This window comes from Coregonus clupeaformis, unplaced genomic scaffold (genome assembly GCF_020615455.1).
Source record: "Coregonus clupeaformis isolate EN_2021a unplaced genomic scaffold, ASM2061545v1 scaf0181, whole genome shotgun sequence".
NCBI classification, from domain to species: Eukaryota; Metazoa; Chordata; class Actinopteri; order Salmoniformes; family Salmonidae; genus Coregonus; species Coregonus clupeaformis.
The window spans coordinates 297,501-320,000 of NW_025533636.1; the positions used below are offsets into that span (position 1 = coordinate 297,501).

General features: G+C 43.0%; 1 protein-coding gene across 3 annotated transcripts in view; it reads right to left on the reverse strand.

The window, feature by feature from the left end:
- Positions 1 to 22,500, reverse strand: part of pdpr (pyruvate dehydrogenase phosphatase regulatory subunit) — a 67,905-nt gene that overhangs the window by 3,217 nt on the left and 42,188 nt on the right. For all 3 annotated transcript variants that reach the window (XM_045214010.1, XM_045214011.1, XM_045214012.1), the window contains 7 exons: positions 19,487 to 19,611; positions 12,265 to 12,420; positions 11,782 to 11,915; positions 11,124 to 11,272; positions 9,933 to 10,045; positions 8,027 to 8,121; positions 7,646 to 7,735 (listed from right to left, as the gene is read on the reverse strand). In XM_045214010.1, coding sequence (XP_045069945.1) covers positions 7,646 to 7,735; positions 8,027 to 8,121; positions 9,933 to 10,045; positions 11,124 to 11,272; positions 11,782 to 11,915; positions 12,265 to 12,420; positions 19,487 to 19,611 — 862 coding nt within the window. The remainder of the gene's footprint in view (positions 1 to 7,645; positions 7,736 to 8,026; positions 8,122 to 9,932; positions 10,046 to 11,123; positions 11,273 to 11,781; positions 11,916 to 12,264; positions 12,421 to 19,486; positions 19,612 to 22,500) is intronic.

Sequence of the window (22,500 nt, forward strand, 5' to 3'; positions counted from 1 at the left end):
TAGTGTATAATAGTCTAGTAGTGTATAGTAGTCTAGTAGTGTATAGTAGTCTAGTAGTGTATAATAGTCTAGTAGTGTATAATAGTCTAGTAGTGTATAATAGTCTAGTAGTGTATAGTAGTCTAGTAGTGTATAATAGTCTAGTAGTGTATAGTAGTCTAGTAGTGTATACTAGTGTATAATAGTCTAGTAGTGTATAGTAGTCTAGTAGTGTATAATAGTCTAGTAGTGTATAATAGTCTAGTAGTGTATAGTAGTCTAGTAGTGTATAATAGTCTAGTAGTGTATAATAGTCTAGTAGTGTATAATAGTCTAGTAGTGTATAATAGTCTAGTAGTGTATAATAGTCTAGTAGTGTATAGTAGTCTAGTAGTGTATAATAGTCTAGTAGTGTATAATAGTCTAGTAGTGTATAGTAGTCTAGTAGTGTATAATAGTCTAGTAGTGTATAGTAGTCTAGTAGTGTATAGTAGTCTAGTAGTGTATAGTAGTCTAGTAGTGTATAATAGTCTAGTAGTGTATAATAGTCTAGTAGTGTATAGTAGTCTAGTAGTGTATAATAGTCTAGTAGTGTATAGTAGTCTAGTAGTGTATAGTAGTCTAGTAGTGTATAATAGTCTAGTAGTATAATAGTCTAGTAGTGTATAGTAGTCTAGTAGTGTATAGTAGTCTAGTAGTGTATAGTAGTCTAGTAGTGTATAGTAGTCTAGTAGTGTATAGTAGTCTAGTAGTGTATAGTAGTCTAGTAGTGTATAGTAGTCTAGTAGTGTATAGTAGTCTAGTAGTGTATAATAGTCTAGTAGTGTATAGTAGTGTATAGTAGTCTAGTAGTGTATAATAGTCTAGTAGTGTATAATAGTCTAGTAGTGTATAATAGTCTAGTAGTGTATAATAGTCTAGTAGTGTATAGTAGTGTATAGTAGTCTAGTAGTGTATAGTAGTCTAGTAGTGTATAGTAGTCTAGTAGTGTATAGTAGTCTAGTAGTGTATAATAGTCTAGTAGTGTATAGTAGTCTAGTAGTATATAATAGTCTAGTAGTGTATAATAGTCTAGTAGTGTATAGTAGTCTAGTAGTGTATACTAGTGTATAATAGTCTAGTAGTGTATAGTAGTCTAGTAGTGTATAGTAGTCTAGTAGTGTATAATAGTCTAGTAGTGTATAATAGTCTAGTAGTGTATAGTAGTCTAGTAGTGTATAGTAGTCTAGTAGTGTATAATAGTCTAGTAGTGTATAGTAGTCTAGTAGTGTATAATAGTCTAGTAGTGTATAGTAGTCTAGTAGTATATAATAGTCTAGTAGTGTATAATAGTCTAGTAGTGTATAGTAGTCTAGTAGTGTATACTAGTGTATAATAGTCTAGTAGTGTATAGTAGTCTAGTAGTGTATAGTAGTCTAGTAGTGTATAATAGTCTAGTAGTGTATAATAGTCTAGTAGTGTATAATAGTCTAGTAGTGTATAGTAGTCTAGTAGTGTATACTAGTGTATAATAGTCTAGTAGTGTATAATAGTCTAGTAGTGTATAGTAGTCTAGTAGTGTATAGTAGTCTAGTAGTATATAATAGTCTAGTAGTGTATAATAGTCTAGTAGTGTATAGTAGTCTAGTAGTGTATACTAGTGTATAATAGTCTAGTAGTGTATACTAGTGTATAATAGTCTCGTAGTGTATAATAGTCTAGTAGTGTATAGTAGTCTAGTAGTGTATAATAGTCTAGTAGTGTATAATAGTCTAGTAGTGTATAGTAGTCTAGTAGTGTATAATAGTCTAGTAGTGTATAGTAGTCTAGTAGTGTATAATAGTCTAGTAGTGTATAATAGTCTAGTAGTGTATAGTAGTCTAGTAGTGTATAGTAGTCTAGTAGTGTATAGTAGTCTAGTAGTGTATAGTAGTCTAGTAGTGTATAGTAGTCTAGTAGTGTATAATAGTCTAGTAGTGTATAGTAGTCTAGTAGTGTATAATAGTCTAGTAGTGTATAGTAGTGTATAGTAGTCTAGTAGTGTATAATAGTCTAGTAGTGTATAATAGTCTAGTAGTGTATAATAGTCTAGTAGTGTATAATAGTCTAGTAGTGTATAGTAGTGTATAGTAGTCTAGTAGTGTATAGTAGTGTATAGTAGTCTAGTAGTGTATAGTAGTCTAGTAGTGTATAATAGTCTAGTAGTGTATAATAGTCTAGTAGTGTATAGTAGTCTAGTAGTGTATAATAGTCTAGTAGTGTATAATAGTCTAGTAGTGTATAATAGTCTAGTAGTGTATAGTAGTCTAGTAGTGTATAGTAGTCTAGTAGTGTATAGTAGTCTAGTAGTGTATAGTAGTCTAGTAGTGTATAGTAGTCTAGTAGTGTATAGTAGTCTAGTAGTGTATAGTAGTCTAGTAGTGTATAGTAGTCTAGTAGTGTATAGTAGTCTAGTAGTGTATAGTAGTCTAGTAGTGTATAATAGTCTAGTAGTGTATAGTAGTCTAGTAGTGTATAATAGTCTAGTAGTGTATAGTAGTCTAGTAGTGTATAATAGTCTAGTAGTGTATAATAGTCTAGTAGTGTATAGTAGTCTAGTAGTGTATAATAGTCTAGTAGTGTATAGTAGTCTAGTAGTGTATAATAGTCTAGTAGTGTATAGTAGTCTAGTAGTGTATAATAGTCTAGTAGTGTATAATAGTCTAGTAGTGTATAATAGTCTAGTAGTGTATAGTAGTCTAGTAGTGTATAGTAGTCTAGTAGTGTATAGTAGTCTAGTAGTGTATAATAGTCTAGTAGTGTATAATAGTCTAGTAGTGTATAGTAGTCTAGTAGTGTATAATAGTCTAGTAGTGTATAATAGTCTAGTAGTGTATAGTAGTCTAGTAGTGTATAGTAGTCTAGTAGTGTATAGTAGTCTAGTAGTGTATAGTAGTCTAGTAGTGTATAATAGTCTAGTAGTGTATAGTAGTCTAGTAGTGTATAGTAGTCTAGTAGTGTATAGTAGTCTAGTAGTGTATAGTAGTCTAGTAGTGTATAGTAGTCTAGTAGTGTATAATAGTCTAGTAGTGTATAGTAGTCTAGTAGTGTATAGTAGTCTAGTAGTGTATAATAGTCTAGTAGTGTATAGTAGTCTAGTAGTGTATAGTAGTCTAGTAGTGTATAATAGTCTAGTAGTGTATAATAGTCTAGTAGTGTATATTAGTCTAGTAGTGTATAGTAGTCTAGTAGTGTATAGTAGTCTAGTAGTGTATAGTAGTCTAGTAGTGTATAATAGTCTAGTAGTGTATAATAGTCTAGTAGTGTATAATAGTCTAGTAGTGTATAATAGTCTAGTAGTGTATAATAGTCTAGTAGTGTATAATAGTCTAGTAGTGTATAGTAGTCTAGTAGTGTATAATAGTCTAGTAGTGTATAGTAGTCTAGTAGTGTATAATAGTCTAGTAGTGTATAATAGTCTAGTAGTGTATAGTAGTCTAGTAGTGTATAGTAGTCTAGTAGTGTATAGTAGTCTAGTAGTGTATAATAGTCTAGTAGTGTATAATAGTCTAGTAGTGTATAGTAGTCTAGTAGTGTATAGTAGTCTAGTAGTGTATAGTAGTCTAGTAGTGTATAGTAGTCTAGTAGTGTATAATAGTCTAGTAGTGTATAATAGTCTAGTAGTGTATAATAGTCTAGTAGTGTATAATAGTCTAGTAGTGTATAGTAGTCTAGTAGTGTATAGTAGTCTAGTAGTGTATAGTAGTCTAGTAGTGTATAATAGTCTAGTAGTGTATAGTAGTCTAGTAGTGTATAGTAGTCTAGTAGTGTATAATAGTCTAGTAGTGTATAGTAGTCTAGTAGTGTATAGTAGTCTAGTAGTGTATAATAGTCTAGTAGTGTATAATAGTCTAGTAGTGTATAGTAGTCTAGTAGTGTATAGTAGTCTAGTAGTGTATAATAGTCTAGTAGTGTATAGTAGTCTAGTAGTGTATAATAGTCTAGTAGTGTATAGTAGTCTAGTAGTGTATAGTAGTCTAGTAGTGTATAATAGTCTAGTAGTGTATAATAGTCTAGTAGTGTATAATAGTCTAGTAGTGTATAATAGTCTAGTAGTGTATAATAGTCTAGTAGTGTATAGTAGTCTAGTAGTGTATAATAGTCTAGTAGTGTATAGTAGTCTAGTAGTGTATAATAGTCTAGTAGTGTATAGTAGTCTAGTAGTGTATAATAGTCTAGTAGTGTATAATAGTCTAGTAGTGTATAGTAGTCTAGTAGTGTATAGTAGTCTAGTAGTGTATAGTAGTCTAGTAGTGTATAGTAGTCTAGTAGTGTATAGTAGTCTAGTAGTGTATAGTAGTCTAGTAGTGTATAATAGTCTAGTAGTGTATAGTAGTCTAGTAGTGTATAGTAGTCTAGTAGTGTATAGTAGTCTAGTAGTGTATAATAGTCTAGTAGTGTATAGTAGTCTAGTAGTGTATAGTAGTCTAGTAGTGTATAGTAGTCTAGTAGTGTATAATAGTCTAGTAGTGTATAGTAGTCTAGTAGTGTATAATAGTCTAGTAGTGTATAGTAGTCTAGTAGTGTATAATAGTCTAGTAGTGTATAGTCTAGTAGTGTATAGTAGTCTAGTAGTGTATAGTAGTCTAGTAGTGTATAATAGTCTAGTAGTGTATAGTAGTCTAGTAGTGTATAGTAGTCTAGTAGTGTATAGTAGTCTAGTAGTGTATAGTAGTCTAGTAGTGTATAATAGTCTAGTAGTGTATAATAGTCTAGTAGTGTATAATAGTCTAGTAGTGTATAATAGTCTAGTAGTGTATAGTAGTCTAGTAGTGTATAATAGTCTAGTAGTGTATAGTAGTCTAGTAGTGTATAGTAGTCTAGTAGTGTATAGTAGTCTAGTAGTGTATAGTAGTCTAGTAGTGTATAGTAGTCTAGTAGTGTATAGTAGTCTAGTAGTGTATAATAGTCTAGTAGTGTATAATAGTCTAGTAGTGTATAATAGTCTAGTAGTGTATAATAGTCTAGAAGTGTATAGTAGTCTAGTAGTGTATAATAGTCTAGTAGTGTATAGTAGTCTAGAAGTGTATAATAGTCTAGTAGTGTATAGTAGTCTAGAAGTGTATAATAGTCTAGTAGTGTATAATAGTCTAGTAGTGTATAATAGTCTAGTAGTGTATAATAGTCTAGTAGTGTATAGTAGTCTAGTAGTGTATAATAGTCTAGTAGTGTATAGTAGTCTAGTAGTGTATAATAGTCTAGTAGTGTATAATAGTCTAGTAGTGTATAATAGTCTAGTAGTGTATAGTAGTCTAGTAGTGTATAGTAGTCTAGTAGTGTATAATAGTCTAGTAGTGTATAATAGTCTAGTAGTGTATAGTAGTCTAGTAGTGTATAGTAGTCTAGTAGTGTATAATAGTCTAGTAGTGTATAATAGTCTAGTAGTGTATAATAGTCTAGTAGTGTATAGTAGTCTAGTAGTGTATAATAGTCTAGTAGTGTATAATAGTCTAGTAGTGTATAGTAGTCTAGTAGTCTATAGTAGTCTAGTAGTGTATAGTAGTCTTGCAGTGTATAATAGTCTAGTAGTGTATAGTAGTCTAGTAGTGTATAATAGTCTAGTAGTGTATAATAGTCTAGTAGTGTATAATAGTCTAGTAGTGTATAATAGTCTAGTAGTGTATAATAGTCTAGTAGTGTATAATAGTCTAGTAGTGTATAGTAGTCTAGTAGTGTATAGTAGTCTAGTAGTGTATAGTAGTCTAGTAGTGTATAGTAGTCTAGTAGTGTATAGTAGTCTAGTAGTGTATAATAGTCTAGTAGTGTATAATAGTCTAGTAGTGTATAATAGTCTAGTAGTGTATAGTAGTCTAGTAGTGTATAGTAGTCTAGTAGTGTATAATAGTCTAGTAGTGTATAATAGTCTAGTAGTGTATAATAGTCTAGTAGTGTATAATAGTCTAGTAGTGTATAGTAGTCTAGTAGTGTATAATAGTCTAGTAGTGTATAATAGTCTAGTAGTGTATAATAGTCTAGTAGTGTATAATAGTCTAGTAGTGTATAATAGTCTAGTAGTGTATAATAGTCTAGTAGTGTATAGTAGTCTAGTAGTGTATAATAGTCTAGTAGTGTATAATAGTCTAGTAGTGTATAATAGTCTAGTAGTGTATAATAGTCTAGTAGTGTATAATAGTCTAGTAGTGTATAATAGTCTAGTAGTGTATAATAGTCTAGTAGTGTATAGTAGTCTAGTAGTGTATAATAGTCTAGTAGTGTATAATAGTCTAGTAGTGTATAATAGTCTAGTAGTGTATAATAGTCTAGTAGTGTATAATAGTCTAGTAGTGTATAATAGTCTAGTAGTGTATAGTAGTCTAGTAGTGTATAGTAGTCTAGTAGTGTATAATAGTCTAGTAGTGTATAGTAGTCTAGTAGTGTATAATAGTCTAGTAGTGTATAGTAGTCTAGTAGTGTATAATAGTCTAGTAGTGTATAGTAGTCTAGTAGTGTATAATAGTCTAGTAGTGTATAGTAGTCTAGTAGTGTATAATAGTCTAGTAGTGTATAGTAGTCTAGTATAGTAGTCTAGTAGTGTATAGTAGTCTAGTAGTGTATAATAGTCTAGTAGTGTATAGTAGTCTAGTAGTGTATAGTAGTCTAGTAGTGTATAGTAGTCTAGTAGTGTATAGTAGTCTAGTAGTGTATAGTAGTCTAGTAGTGTATAATAGTCTAGTAGTGTATAGTAGTCTAGTAGTGTATAGTAGTCTAGTAGTGTATAGTAGTCTAGTAGTGTATAGTAGTCTAGTAGTGTATAATAGTCTAGTAGTGTATAGTAGTCTAGTAGTGTATAATAGTCTAGTAGTGTATAATAGTCTAGTAGTGTATAGTAGTCTAGTAGTGTATAATAGTCTAGTAGTGTATAGTAGTCTAGTAGTGTATAGTAGTCTAGTAGTGTATAGTAGTCTAGTAGTGTATAGTAGTCTAGTAGTGTATAATAGTCTAGTAGTGTATAGTAGTCTAGTAGTGTATAGTAGTCTAGTAGTGTATAATAGTCTAGTAGTGTATAATAGTCTAGAAGTGTATAATAGTCTAGTAGTGTATAGTAGTCTAGTAGTGTATAGTAGTCTAGTAGTGTATAATAGTCTAGTAGTGTATAGTAGTCTAGTAGTGTATAGTAGTCTAGTAGTGTATAGTAGTCTAGTAGTGTATAATAGTCTAGTAGTGTATAATAGTCTAGTAGTGTATAATAGTCTAGTAGTGTATAATAGTCTAGTAGTGTATAGTAGTCTAGTAGTGTATAATAGTCTAGTAGTGTATAATAGTCTAGTAGTGTATAGTAGTCTAGTAGTGTATAGTAGTCTAGTAGTGTATAATAGTCTAGTAGTGTATAATAGTCTAGAAGTGTATAACCAGTATTATAAACTGGGTGGGTCCAGCCCTGAATGCTGATTGGCTGACAGCCGTGGTATATCAGACCGTATACCACGGGTATGACAAACATTTATTTGTACTGTTCTAACTACGTTGGTAACCAGTTTATAACAGCAATAAAGCACCTCGGGGTTGGTGGTATATGGCCAATATATCACGGCTAATGGCTGTATCCAGGAAGTCCGTGTTGCGTCGTGCGATAGAACAGCCCTTAGCCGTGGTATATTGGCCATATACCACACCCCCTCGTGCCTTATTGCTTTAGTGTATAACTCACCTCTATAGGGATATAAAGCATGAAGCCTGGCTCTCCTGTATGGGTCATACTCATTACTCTGATCCCGTTGGCATAGCCCACACTCATCTCCTGTAGGCACACACACAAGGGTCAGAAACAGAAACACACTACACACACACTGGGCTCAGAAACACACACACACACACACACACGGCTCAGAAACACACACACACACAGGGCTCAGAAACAACACACACACACACACACACACACACACACACACACTGGGATCAGAAACACACACACTGGGCTCAGAAACACACACACACACACACACACACACACACACCCTTCAGCCTCCTGGTGAGATGGGTCCACTTCACTATTCCATAACGTTCTACAGATGGACAGGTTCCTCACCTTACAGAAGAGGGACGGGAAGTGTTCGGGAGTCATGGAGACATACGATAGTTCTCCTAGGACGTCCATTGCCCGTGGACCAATAAGATTCAGCGCTGTAGAAGGGAGGCGGGGACAGGGGTTCAGAACAGAAATGCATTGTGTAGAATTGAGACTCATCAAGTCAACAGGGCTGATCCCTGGCCGTGACCCTCATCAAGTCAACAGGGCTGATCCCTGGCCGTGACCCCAAGGAGTTGGGATAGGCAAAAAACCCATTTCATACAGGTTACCCACTTGTACATGCAGTGAAACAGGACAAATATACAGTGCCTTGCGAAAGTATTCACCCCCTTTGGCATTTTTCCTATTTTGTTGCCTTACAACCTGGAATTAAAATTGATTTTTTGGGGGGGTTTGTATCATTTGATGTGCACAACATGCCTACCACTTTGAAGATGCAAAATAATTTTTTTTGTGAAACAAACAAGAAATAAGACCAAAGAACAGAAAACTTGAGCATGCATAACTATTCACCCCCACAAAGTCAATACTTTGTAGATCCACCTTTTGCAGCAATTACAGCTGCAAGTCTCTTGGGGTATGTCTCTATAAGCCTGGCACATCTAGCCACTGGGATTTTTGCCCATTCTTCAAGGCAAAACTGCTCCAGCTCCTTCTAGTTGGATGGGTTCCGCTGGTGTACAGCAATCTTTAAGTCATACCACAGACTCTCAATTGGATTGAGGTATGGGCTTTGACTAGGCCATTCCAAGACATTTAAATGTTTCCCCTTGAACCACTTGAGTGTTGCTTTAGCAGTATGCTTAGGGTCATTGTCCTGCTGGAAGGTGAACCTCTGTCCCAGTGTGAAATCTCTGGAAGACTGAAACAGGTTTCCCTCAAGAATTTCCCTGTATTTAGCGCCATCCATCATTCCTTCAATTCTGATCAGTTTCCCAGTCCCTGCCGATGAAAAACATCCCCACAGCAGGATGCTGCCACCACCATGCTTCACAGTGGGGATGGTGTTCTCGGGATGATGAGGTGTTGAGTTTGCGCCAGGCATAGCGTTTTCCTTGATGGCCAAAAAGCAAAATTTTAGTCTCATCTGACCAGAGTACCTTCTTCCATATGTTTGGGGAGTCTCCCACATGGCTTTTGGCGAACACCAAACGTGTTTGCTTATTTTTTTCTTTAAGCAATTGCTTTTTTTCTGGCCACTCTTCCATAAAGCCCATCTCTGCAGAGTGTACGGCTTAAAGTGGTCCTATGGACAGATATTCCAATCTCCACTGTGGAGCTTTGTCGTTCCTTCAGGGTTATCTTTGGTCTCTTTGTTGCCTCTCTGATTAATGCCCTCCTTGCCTGGTCTGTGAGTTTTGGTGGGCGGCCCTCTCTTGGCAGGTTTGTTGTGGTGCCATATTCTTTCCATTTTTTTATAATGGATTTAATGGTGCTCCATGGGATTAGTGGTGTTGCAGACTCTGGGGCCTTTCAGAACAGGTGTATGTATACTGAGATCATGTGACACTTAGATTGCACACAGGTGGACTTTATTTAACTAATTTTGTGACTTCTGAGGATAATTGGTTGCACCAGATCTTATTTAGGGGCTTCATAGCAAAGGGGATGAATACATATGCACGCAGCACATTTCCGTAATTGATTTTATAGAATTTTTTGAAACAAGTTATTTTTTTCATTTAATTTCATTTTTTTCATTTCACCATAACATAAAATCCAAATAAAGATCCATTTAAATTACAGGTTGTAATGCAACAAAATAGGGAAAACGCCAAGGGGGATGAATACTTTAGCAAGGCACTGTAAGAACCCCCTACTTGACCTTTGAATAGCTCTCTGCATCATTGTTTAACATTCCACTGTAGAGGGAAAGACAGAGGCCTGCAGTTATAGTTCTCACCTGTGTACTTCCAGCTGACATCCTCTAGGTGGAGCTGTGGGTCGTTGGGCATGTGCTTCTTCAACCACGACCAGCAGTGGACCTGTTGATCCGTAGGAGAGATGATGAAGAAGCTAGAGAGAGAGAGAGAGAGAGAGAGAGAGAGAGAGAGAGAGAGAGAGAGAGAGAGAGACAGAGCGAGAGGGAGACAGAGCGAGAGAGAGACCGGGAGAGTGAGAGAGACAAAGTGAGAGAGAGAGAGAGAGAGAGAGAGACAAAGAGACAGAGAGACAGAGCGAGAGAGAGGTAGAGAGAGATAGAGAAAGGGAGAGAAGGATAGAGAGAGAAAGGGAGAGAAGGAGTGAGAGAGAGAGAGGGATAGAAGGAGAGAGAGGGGGAGCGAGAAAGAGAGAAAAACATTTAGATGAGGAACTAACCCGTCGCCTCCCCAGCCATTGTCTTGCGTCATGTGGAGTTATCCCATGTGGAGTTATCCCATGTGGAGTTATCCCATGTGGAGTTATCCCATGTGGAGTTATCCCATGTGGAGTTATCCCATGTGGAGTTATCCCATGTGGAGTTATGAACTGGTGAATGTACTCCCCTCTTCCCTTCCATTCTTGTTAATGGCTAAGCTCTCACCTGTTCGTCTTGACTGACCACGCTGCAGTCGTTCTTGTTAATGGCTAAGCTCTCACCTGTTCGTCTTGACTGACCACGCTGCAGTCGTTCTTGTTAATGGCTAAGCTCTCACCTGTTCGTCTTGACTGACCACGCTGCAGTCGTTCTTGTTAATGGCTTAGCTCTCACCTGTTCTTCTGGACTCTGACCACGCTGCAGTCGTTCTTGTTAATGGCTTAGCTCTCACCTGTTCGTCTTGACTGACCACGCTGCAGTCGTTCTTGTTAATGGCTAAGCTCTCACCTGTTCGTCTTGACTGACCACACTGCAGTCGTTCTTGTTAATGGCTTAGCTCTCACCTGTTCTTCTGGACTCTGACCACGCTGCAGTCGTTCTTGTTAATGGCTTAGCTCTCACCTGTTCTTCTGGACTCTGACCACGCTGCAGTCGTTCTTGTTAATGGCTTAGCTCTCACCTGTTCTTCTTGACTCTGACCACGCTGCAGTCGTTCTTGTTAATGGCTTAGCTCTCACCTGTTCTTCTGGACTCTGACCACGCTGCAGTCGTTCTTGTTAATGGCTAAGCTCTCACCTGTTCTTCTTGACTCTGACCACGCTGCAGTCGTTCTCATATCCGCCCCTCTCGTTCAGCATGCCCGTATGAACGATGTGACCCACTGGCACATCTAGGTCATTGGCACACAGGTGCTGTAGCAGCTCCAACGCCTGCTCATCTGTAGACTGGCACAGAAAGAAAGGTTGTGACCTGGGGTGGCCATGGAGATAATGTCATGTGACCTGGGGTGGCCATGGAGATAATGTCATGTGACCTGGGGTGACCATAGAGATAATGTCATGTGACCTGGGGTGGCCATGGAGATAATGTCATGTGACCTGGGGTGGCCATGGAGATAATGTCATGTGACCTGGGGTGGCCATGGAGATAATGTCATGTGACCTGGGGTGGCCATAGAGATAATGTCATGTGACCTGGGGTGGCCATGGAGATAATGTCATGTGACCTGGGGTGGCCATAGAGATAATGTCATTCACATTATACAAACATTCAGTTTTCTATTTCCTTCTGTGGGTCTAGCGGTCAGTGCATCATATGAGGAAGATGATAACACGATACCCCTCTCCTCTCCTCTCCCCTCCCCTCCCCTCTCCCTCTCCCTCTTCCTCTCCCCTCCCTTCTCTTCTCCTCTCCTCTCCTCTCCTCCTCCCCTCTCCTCCCAGGGGTCACTCACAGTGAGCTCAAACTTGGTGAAGGAGGACATGTCGATGACACAGACGGCCTCCTTGCAGCACTTCACCTCCGCCCCCACGATGTCAAACCAGTCAGGCTTATAGAACGTCTTACTGGCATCCAGAGACAGCAGGTCTGAGAACAGATGAGATAACTGTTTAACTCTGACAGACAGACACAGTGCTAAGAGACAGCAGGTCTGAGAACAGATGAGATAACTGTTTAACAGACAGACCCAGTGCTAAGAGACAGCAGGTCTGAGAACAGATGAGATAGCTGTTTAACTCTAACAGACAGACACAGTGCTAAGAGACAGCAGGTCTGAGAACAGAGGAACAACATGGTATGGTTTAGCTCTGATAGACAGAAGCATTGGGAAATGAACATTTGTACGGGAGCTGTGTGTGTGTGTGTGTGTGTCTCTGTGTATGCCGTGTGTGTGTGTGTGTGTGTGTGTGTGTGTCTCTGTGTAATGCCGCCTCACCCTTCCCTGCAGGGACGAAGTACTTGGCCCTCTCAAAGCCGTGTTTCTCCATCCATCTGGCTCCCTGTGTGTCAAGACGGTCGTACAGGGGAGAGGTCCTCAGCTGTCGGCCTGTCTGGAAGTCCCAACGAGGAACCTTCAGGTTATACAGCAGGGCTGGGGAGGGACAGACAGTCAGACACCGAGAGAGAGAGAGGGACAGACAGTCAGACACAGAGAGAGGGACAGACAGTCAGACACAGAGGGAGAGAGAGAGAGACAGACAGTCAGACACCGAGAGAGAGAGAGAGGGACAGACAGTCAGACACCGAGAGAGAGAGAGAGGGACAGACAGTCAGACACCGAGAGAGAGAGAGAGGGACAGACAGTCAGACACAGAGAGAGAGAGAGAGACAGACAGTCAGACACCGAGAGAGAGAGGGACAGACAGTCAGACACCGAGAGAGAGAGAGAGGGACAGACAGTCAGACACAGAGAGAGGGACAGACAGTCAGACACAGAGAGAGGGACAGACAGTCAGACACAGAGGGAGGGACAGACAGTCAGACACAGAGAGAGGGACAGACAGTCAGACACAGAGGAGAGAGAGGGACAGACAGTCAGACACAGAGGGAGGGACAGACAGTCAGACACAGAGAGAGGGACAGACAGTCAGACACAGAGAGAGAAAGAGAGAGGGACAGACAGTCAGACACAGAGAGAGAGAGAGGGACAGACAGTCAGACACCGAGAGAGAGAGGGACAGACAGTCAGACACAGAGGGAGGGACAGACAGTCAGACACAGAGAGAGAGACAGACAGTCAGACACAGAGAGAGGGACAGACAGTCAGACACAGAGAGAGGGACAGACAGTCAGACACAGAGAGAGAGAGAGAGAGGGACAGACAGTCAGACACAGAGAGAGAGACAGACAGTCAGACACAGAGAGAGGGACAGACAGTCAGACACAGAGAGAGGGACAGACAGTCAGACACAGAGAGAGAGGGACAGACAGTCAGACACAGAGAGAGGGACAGACAGTCAGACACAGAGAGAGGGACAGACAGTCAGACACAGAGAGAGGGACAGACAGTCAGACACAGAGAGAGGGACAGACAGTCAGACACGAGAGAGAGGGACAGACAGTCAGACACAGAGAGAGAGAGAGACAGACAGTCAGACACAGAGAGAGGGACAGACAGTCAGACACAGAGAGAGAGACAGACAGTCAGACACAGAGAGAGGGACAGACAGTCAGACACAGAGAGAGAGACAGACAGTCAGACACAGAGAGAGAGAGGGACAGACAGTCAGACACAGAGAGAGAGAGAGGGACAGACAGTCAGACACAGAGAGAGGGACAGACAGTCAGACACAGAGAGAGAGAGAGAGGGACAGACAGTCAGACACAGAGAGAGGGACAGACAGTCAGACACAGAGAGAGAGAGACAGACAGTCAGACACAGAGAGAGGGACAGACAGTCAGACACAGAGGGAGGGACAGACAGTCAGACACAGAGAGAGAGAGAGGGACAGACAGTCAGACACAGAGAGAGAGAGAGGGACAGACAGTCAGACACAGAGAGAGGGACAGACAGTCAGACACAGAGAGAGAGAGAGGGACAGACAGTCAGACACAGAGAGAGAGAGAGAGGGACAGACAGTCAGACACAGAGGGAGGGACAGACAGTCAGACACAGAGAGAGAGACAGACAGTCAGACACAGAGAGAGGGACAGACAGTCAGACACAGAGAGAGAGACAGACAGTCAGACACAGAGAGAGGGACAGACAGTCAGACACAGAGAGAGAGAGGGACAGACAGTCAGACACAGAGAGAGAGACAGACAGTCAGACACAGAGAGAGAGAGAGGGACAGACAGTCAGACACAGAGAGAGAGAGGGACAGACAGTCAGACACCAGAGAGAGAGAGAGGGACAGACAGTCAGACACAGAGAGAGGGACAGACAGTCAGACACAGAGAGAGAGACAGACAGTCAGACACAGAGAGAGAGAGAGGGACAGACAGTCAGACACAGAGAGAGGGACAGACAGTCAGACACAGAGAGAGAGAGAGAGGGACAGACAGTCAGACACAGAGAGAGGGACAGACAGTCAGACACCGAGAGAGAGGGACAGACAGTCAGACACAGAGAGAGAGGGACAGACAGTCAGACACAGAGAGAGGGACAGACAGTCAGACACAGAGAGAGACAGTCAGACACAGAGAGAGGGACAGACAGTCAGACACAGAGGGAGGGACAGACAGTCAGACACAGAGAGAGAGAGGACAGACAGTCAGACACAGAGGGAGGGACAGACAGTCAGACACAGAGAGAGAGAGAGAGGGACAGACAGTCAGACACAGAGAGAGAGGGACAGACAGTCAGACACGAGAGAGAGAGGGACAGACAGTCAGACACAGAGGGAGGGACAGACAGTCAGACACAGAGAGAGAGAGAGAGGACAGACAGTCAGACACCGAGAGAGAGAAGAGGGACAGACAGTCAGACACAGAGAGAGGGACAGACAGTCAGACACAGAGAGAGAGACAGACAGTCAGACACAGAGGGAGAGAGAGGGACAGACAGTCAGACACAGAGAGAGGGACAGACAGTCAGACACAGAGAGAGAGAGGACAGACAGTCAGACACAAGAGAGAGGGACAGACAGTCAGACACAGAGGGAGGGACAGACAGTCAGACACGAGAGAGAGAGAGAGGGACAGACAGTCAGACACAGAGAGAGGGACAGACAGTCAGACACAGAGAGAGGGACAGACAGTCAGACACAGAGAGAGGGACAGACAGTCAGACACAGAGGGAGGGACAGACAGTCAGACACAGAGAGAGAGAGAGAGGGACAGACAGTCAGACACAGAGAGAGAGAGAGAGGGACAGACAGTCAGACACAGAGGGAGGGACAGACAGTCAGACACAGAGAGAGGGACAGACAGTCAGACACAGAGGGAGGGACAGACAGTCAGACACAGAGAGAGAGAGAGAGGGACAGACAGTCAGACACAGAGAGAGAGGGACAGACAGTCAGACACAGAGGGAGGGACAGACAGTCAGACACAGAGAGAGGGACAGACAGTCAGACACAGAGAGAGGGACAGACAGTCAGACACAGAGGGAGGGACAGACAGTCAGACACAGAGGGAGGGACAGACAGTCAGACACAGAGAGAGAGAGAGAGGGACAGACAGTCAGACACCGAGAGAGGGACAGACAGTCAGCACAGAGAGGACAGACAGTCAGACACAGAGAAGAGAGAGGGACAGACAGTCAGACACAGAGAGAGGGACAGACAGTCAGACACAGAGAGAGGGACAGACAGTCAGACACAGAGAGAGGGACAGACAGTCAGACACAGAGAGAGGGACAGACAGTCAGACACAGAGGGAGGGACAGACAGTCAGACACAGAGAGAGGGACAGACAGTCAGACACAGAGAGAGAGAGAGAGAGGGACAGACAGTCAGACACAGAGAGAGAGGGACAGACAGTCAGACACAGAGAGAGAGAGACAGACAGTCAGACACAGAGAGAGGGACAGACAGTCAGACACAGAGAGAGGGACAGACAGTCAGACACAGAGGGAGAGACAGACAGTCAGACACAGAGAGAGAGAGAGAGGGACAGACAGTCAGACACAGAGAGAGAGAGGGACAGACAGTCAGACACAGAGGGAGGGACAGACAGTCAGACACAGAGAGAGGGACAGACAGTCAGACACAGAGGGAGGGACAGACAGTCAGACACAGAGAGAGGGACAGACAGTCAGACACAGAGAGAGAGAGAGAGAGGGACAGACAGTCAGACACAGAGAGAGGGACAGACAGTCAGACACAGAGGGAGGGACAGACAGTCAGACACAGAGAGAGGGACAGACAGTCAGACACAGAGAGAGAGAGAGAGGGACAGACAGTCAGACACAGAGAGAGGGACAGACAGTCAGACACAGAGAGAGAGAGAGAGGGACAGACAGTCAGACACAGAGAGAGGGACAGACAGTCAGACACAGAGAGAGGGACAGACAGTCAGACACAGAGAGAGAGGGACAGACAGTCAGACACGAGAGGGAGGGACAGACAGTCAGACACAGAGGGAGGGACAGACAGTCAGACACAGAGAGAGAGGGACAGACAGTCAGACACAGAGAGAGAGAGGGACAGACAGTCAGACACAGAGAGAGGGACAGACAGTCAGACACAGAGAGAGGGACAGACAGTCAGACACAGAGAGAGAGAGGGACAGACAGTCAGACACAGAGAGAGGGACAGACAGTCAGACACAGAGAGAGAGACAGACAGTCAGACACAGAGAGAGAGACAGACAGTCAGACACAGAGAGAGGGACAGACAGTCAGACACAGAGAGAGGGACAGACAGTCAGACACAGAGAGAGAGACAGACAGTCAGACACAGAGAGAGGGACAGACAGTCAGACACAGGAGAGAGAGAGGACAGACAGTCAGACACAGAGAGAGGGACAGACAGTCAGACACAGAGAGAGGGACAGACAGTCAGACACAGAGAGAGGGACAGACAGTCAGACACAGAGAGAGGGACAGACAGTCAGACACAGAGAGAGGGACAGACAGTCAGACACAGAGAGAGGGACAGACAGTCAGACACAGAGAGAGAGAGAGAGGGACAGACAGTCAGACACAGAGAGAGGGACAGACAGTCAGACACAGAGAGAGGGACAGACAGTCAGACACAGAGAGAGAGGGACAGACAGTCAGACACAGAGGGAGGGACAGACAGTCAGACACAGAGAGAGAGACAGACAGTCAGACACAGAGAGAGGGACAGACAGTCAGACACAGAGGGAGGGACAGACAGTCAGACACAGAGAGAGGGACAGACAGTCAGACACAGAGAGAGAGAGAGAGGGACAGACAGTCAGACACGAGAGAGAGAGAGGGACAGACAGTCAGACACAGAGAGAGAGGGACAGACAGTCAGACACAGAGAGAGGGACAGACAGTCAGACACAGAGAGAGAGAGAGAGGGACAGACAGTCAGACACAGAGAGAGAGACAGACAGTCAGACACAGAGAGAGGGACAGACAGTCAGACACAGAGAGAGGGACAGACAGTCAGACACAGAGAGAGGGACAGACAGTCAGACACAGAGAGAGGGACAGACAGTCAGACACAGAGAGAGGGACAGACAGTCAGACACAGAGAGAGGGACAGACAGTCAGACACAGAGAGAGGGACAGACAGTCAGACACAGAGAGAGGGACAGACAGTCAGACACAGAGAGAGGGACAGACAGTCAGACACAGAGAGAGGGACAGACAGTCAGACACAGAGAGAGGGACAGACAGTCAGACACAGAGAGAGAGAGAGAGGGACAGACAGTCAGACACAGAGAGAGGGACAGACAGTCAGACACAGAGAGAGGGACAGACAGTCAGACACAGAGAGAGGGACAGACAGTCAGACACAGAGAGAGAGAGGGACAGACAGTCAGACACAGAGAGAGAGGGACAGACAGTCAGACACAGAGAGAGGGACAGACAGTCAGACACAGAGAGAGAGAGAGGGACAGACAGTCAGACACAGAGAGAGGGACAGACAGTCAGACACAGAGAGAGGGACAGACAGTCAGACACAGAGAGAGGGACAGACAGTCAGACACAGAGAGAGGGACAGACAGTCAGACACAGAGAGAGGGACAGACAGTCAGACACAGAGAGAGGGACAGACAGTCAGACACAGAGAGAGGGACAGACAGTCAGACACAGAGAGAGGGACAGACAGTCAGACACGAGAGAGAGGACAGACAGTCAGACACAGAGAGAGGGACAGACAGTCAGACACAGAGGGAGGGACAGACAGTCAGACACAGAGAGAGGGACAGACAGTCAGACACAGAGAGAGGGACAGACAGTCAGACACAGAGAGAGGGACAGACAGTCAGACACAGAGAGAGGGACAGACAGTCAGACACAGAGAGAGGGACAGACAGTCAGACACAGAGGGAGGGACAGACAGTCAGACACAGAGGGAGGGACAGACAGTCAGACACAGAGAGAGGGACAGACAGTCAGACACAGAGGGAGGGACAGACAGTCAGACACAGAGAGAGGGACAGACAGTCAGACACAGAGAGAGGGACAGACAGTCAGACACAGAGAGAGGGACAGACAGTCAGACACAGAGGGAGGGACAGACAGTCAGACACAGAGAGAGGGACAGACAGTCAGACACAGAGGGAGGGACAGACAGTCAGACACAGAGGGAGGGACAGACAGTCAGACACAGAGAGAGGGACAGACAGTCAGACACAGAGAGAGGGACAGACACATGTTACACGACATATAACCTTTTGAGTCATCACTCAAGCCTGGCCTCTACCTCTGTGTTCACCATGTGGTCAGTACCTCAGAAATAGAATTACTAGCATGGACATCCGTATTCAAGTCAATGTTAACGTAATGGGTGGACTGGCGGCCATTTTGAGTGTAGCCATATGAGCAAAGTAGGAAGTTCAGCATTCAATCTGTGCATTACTAACAGTTCAGTATTCAGTGTCACGCCCTGACTCAGGGGACGCTTATAGGAGTAGTTTCTATGTTGTATATTTCTATGTTGTAGTTCTAGTATGTCTAGATCTATGTTGGCCGGTGTGGTTCCCAATCAGAGGCAGCTGTCGCTCGTTGTCTCTGATTGGGAACCATACTTAGGTAGCCTATTGGCACTAGTGGGTTGTGGGATCTTGTTCCGTGTGAGGTATGTTGTTTGTGTCTACCTTGGACTTCACGTTTCGTTTAGTTTCGTTTGTTGTTTTGTCGTTGTGTTTATTCGTTATAATAAACATGTATGCATATCACGCTGCACCTTGGTCTGACCCGTCTATGAACGAACGTGACATTCAGTCTGTGCATTACTAACAGTTCAGCATTCAGTCTGTGCATTATTAACAGTTCAGCATTCAGTCTGTGCATTACTAACAGTTCAGTATTCAGTTTAGCATTCAGTCTGTGCATTACTAACAGTGACTGTCATTGTGTGTATTTCTATGGTAAGGAGTCACGCATGACCTCCATGACTCTGTGTGTGTGTGTGTGTGTGTGTGTGTGTGTGTGTGTGTGTGTGTGTGTGTGTGTGTCTGTGGCCAGTACTCCACTCACGCATGACCTCCATGACTCTGTGTGTGTGTGTGTGTGTGTGTGTGTGTGTGTGTGTGTGTGTGTGTGTGTGTGTGTGTGCCAGTACTCCACTCACGCATGACCTCCATGACTCTGTGTCGGAGGAAGGTTCGGCTGCTCTGAAGGTTGCCAAAGCGTTTGATGTCAAGCGGCCAGACATTAGCCGTGGGGTAACCATACGTCATCCACTCTGCAAGGTACCTGTAGACAGAAAACACTGGTTTGATCCAGTTCATTTAGCCCACCACTATACCCTAACCTCTAACCCTAACAGACAGGACAGTGGAGTGATAAGTATACCCTAACCTCTAACCCTAACCTCTAACCCTGACAGACAGGACAGTGGAGTGATAAGTATACCCTAACCTCTAACCCTAACCTCTAATCCTAACAGACAGGACAGTGGAGTGATAAGTATACCCTAACCTCTAACCCTAACCTCTAACCCTGACAGACAGGACAGTGGAGTGATAAGTATACCCTAACCTCTAACCCTAACCTCTAACCCTGACAGACAGGACAGTGGAGTGATAAGTATACCCTAACCTCTAACCCTAACCTCTAACCTAACAGACAGGACAGTGGAGTGATAAGTATACCCTAACCTCTAACCCTAACCTCTAACCCTGACAGACAGGACAGTGGAGTGATAAGTATACCCTAACCTCTAACCCTAACCTCTAACCCTAACAGACAGGACAGTGGAGTGATAAGTATACCCTAACCTCTAACCCTAACCTCTAATCCTAACAGACAGGACAGTGGAGTGATAAGTATACCCTAACCTCTAACCCTAACCTCTAACCCTGACAGACAGGACAGTGGAGTGATAAGTATACCCTAACCTCTAACCCTAACCTCTAACCCTGACAGACAGGACAGTGGAGTGATAAGTATACCCTAACCTCTAACCCTAACCTCTAACCCTGACAGACAGGACAGTGGAGTGATAAGTATACCCTAACCTCTAACCCTAACCTCTAATCCTAACAGACAGGACAGTGGAGTGATAAGTATGACCTCAATCATAAACATTATTCCACTACTACATCAACCAGATTAGGGTTGTCACGATACTACGTCTACGATGCTACGGCTACGATACCACGATGCTACGGCTACGATACCACGATGCTACGTCTACGATGCTACGGCTACGATGCTACGATACTACGTCTACGATGCTACGGCTACGATACCACGATGCTACGGCTACGATACTACGTCTACGATACTAAGATACTACGTCTACGATACTACGATGCTACGTCTACAATACTACAGCTACGATACTACGGCTACAATACTACAGCTACGATACTACGTCTACAATACTACAGCTACGATACTACGGCTACAATACTACAGCTACGATACTACGTCTACAATACTACAGCTACGATACTACGATGCTACGTCTACGATACTACGTCTACGATGCTACGATGCTACGTCTACAATACTACAGCTACGATACCACGATGCTACGTCTACAATACTACGTCTACGATACTACGATACTACGTCTACGATACTACGTCTACGATACCACGATGCTACGTCTACAATACTACGTCTACGATACTACGTCTACGATACCACGATGCTACGTCTACAATACTACGTCTACAATACCACGATGCTATGTCTACGATACTACGTCTACGATACTAAGATACTACGTCTACGATACCACGATGCTATGTCTACGATACTACGTCTACGATACTAAGATACTACGTCTACGATACCGCGATGCTACGTCTACGATACTATGTCTACGATACTACGATGCTACGTCTACGATACTAAGATACTACGATGCTACGTCTACGATACTACGTCTACGATACTACGTCTACAATACCACGATGCTATGTCTACGATACTACGTCTACGATACTAAGATACTACGTCTACGATACCACGATGCTATGTCTACGATACTACGTCTACGATACTAAGATACTACGTCTACGATACCACGATGCTATGTCTACGATACTATGTCTACGATACTAAGATACTACGTCTACGATACCACGATGCTATGTCTACGATACTACGTCTACGATACTAAGATACTACGTCTACGATACCACGATGCTATGTCTACGATACTACGTCTACGATACTAAGATACTACGTCTACGATACCACGATGCTATGTCTACGATACTACGTCTACGATACCACGATACTACGTCTACAATACTACGTCTACGATACTAAGATACTACGTCTACGATACCACGATGCTATGTCTACGATACTACGTCTACGATACTAAGATACTACGTCTACGATACCACGATGCTATGTCTACGATACTACGTCTACGATACTAAGATACTACGTCTACGATACCACGATGCTATGTCTACGATACTACGTCTACGATACCACGATACTACGTCTACAATACTACGTCTACAATACTACGATACTACGTTTACGAAACTAAGATACTACGTCTATGATAGAAAGATACTACGATACTAAGATCGGGCATAAAATTAACTTTTTGGTACACCAGCCACTGTGGCAGGTAGATAAAAAAAATCTACCAGCCACTCACTATTCTTTACCAGTCAAAATATTATTTTGTAACTAACGTGGTATATTGTTTAATTTCATTTTAACCAACATTTTAACAGATGAGACAAAAATGTTGACCTGCCCCTTTAAGGGCAGGAGGTCACGTGGTAGCGCGTCTAGTCAGCCCAGTTAGCCGAGTCTGACCAGTAGAAGAGCTGTTTTCTCTTCCCTGGCGGTTGAACCTCCAACATAGAAAACCAACCTGGCTGGTGAACAAAACCATGTACATAGCCAACAAACACAAGGACAAATTCTCACTTCAGTTCCAAGTGAATTAGACCAACTTTTCCAGCCAGCTAGCGCTGCAGCACGAGGTGGAACAGGCTATATTATAGGATTCATAGCTCTTTGACTTTGTGAAATGAATTACCAGCAATGAAACAAAATGGCAGAAATACTTTGAAAACAGCTACTGCAGCATTTATTTTACTATAAATGGAGATCATACTTGACTATTTTTATTCACAAATGCGAGTGAAATGTTTGCACTGT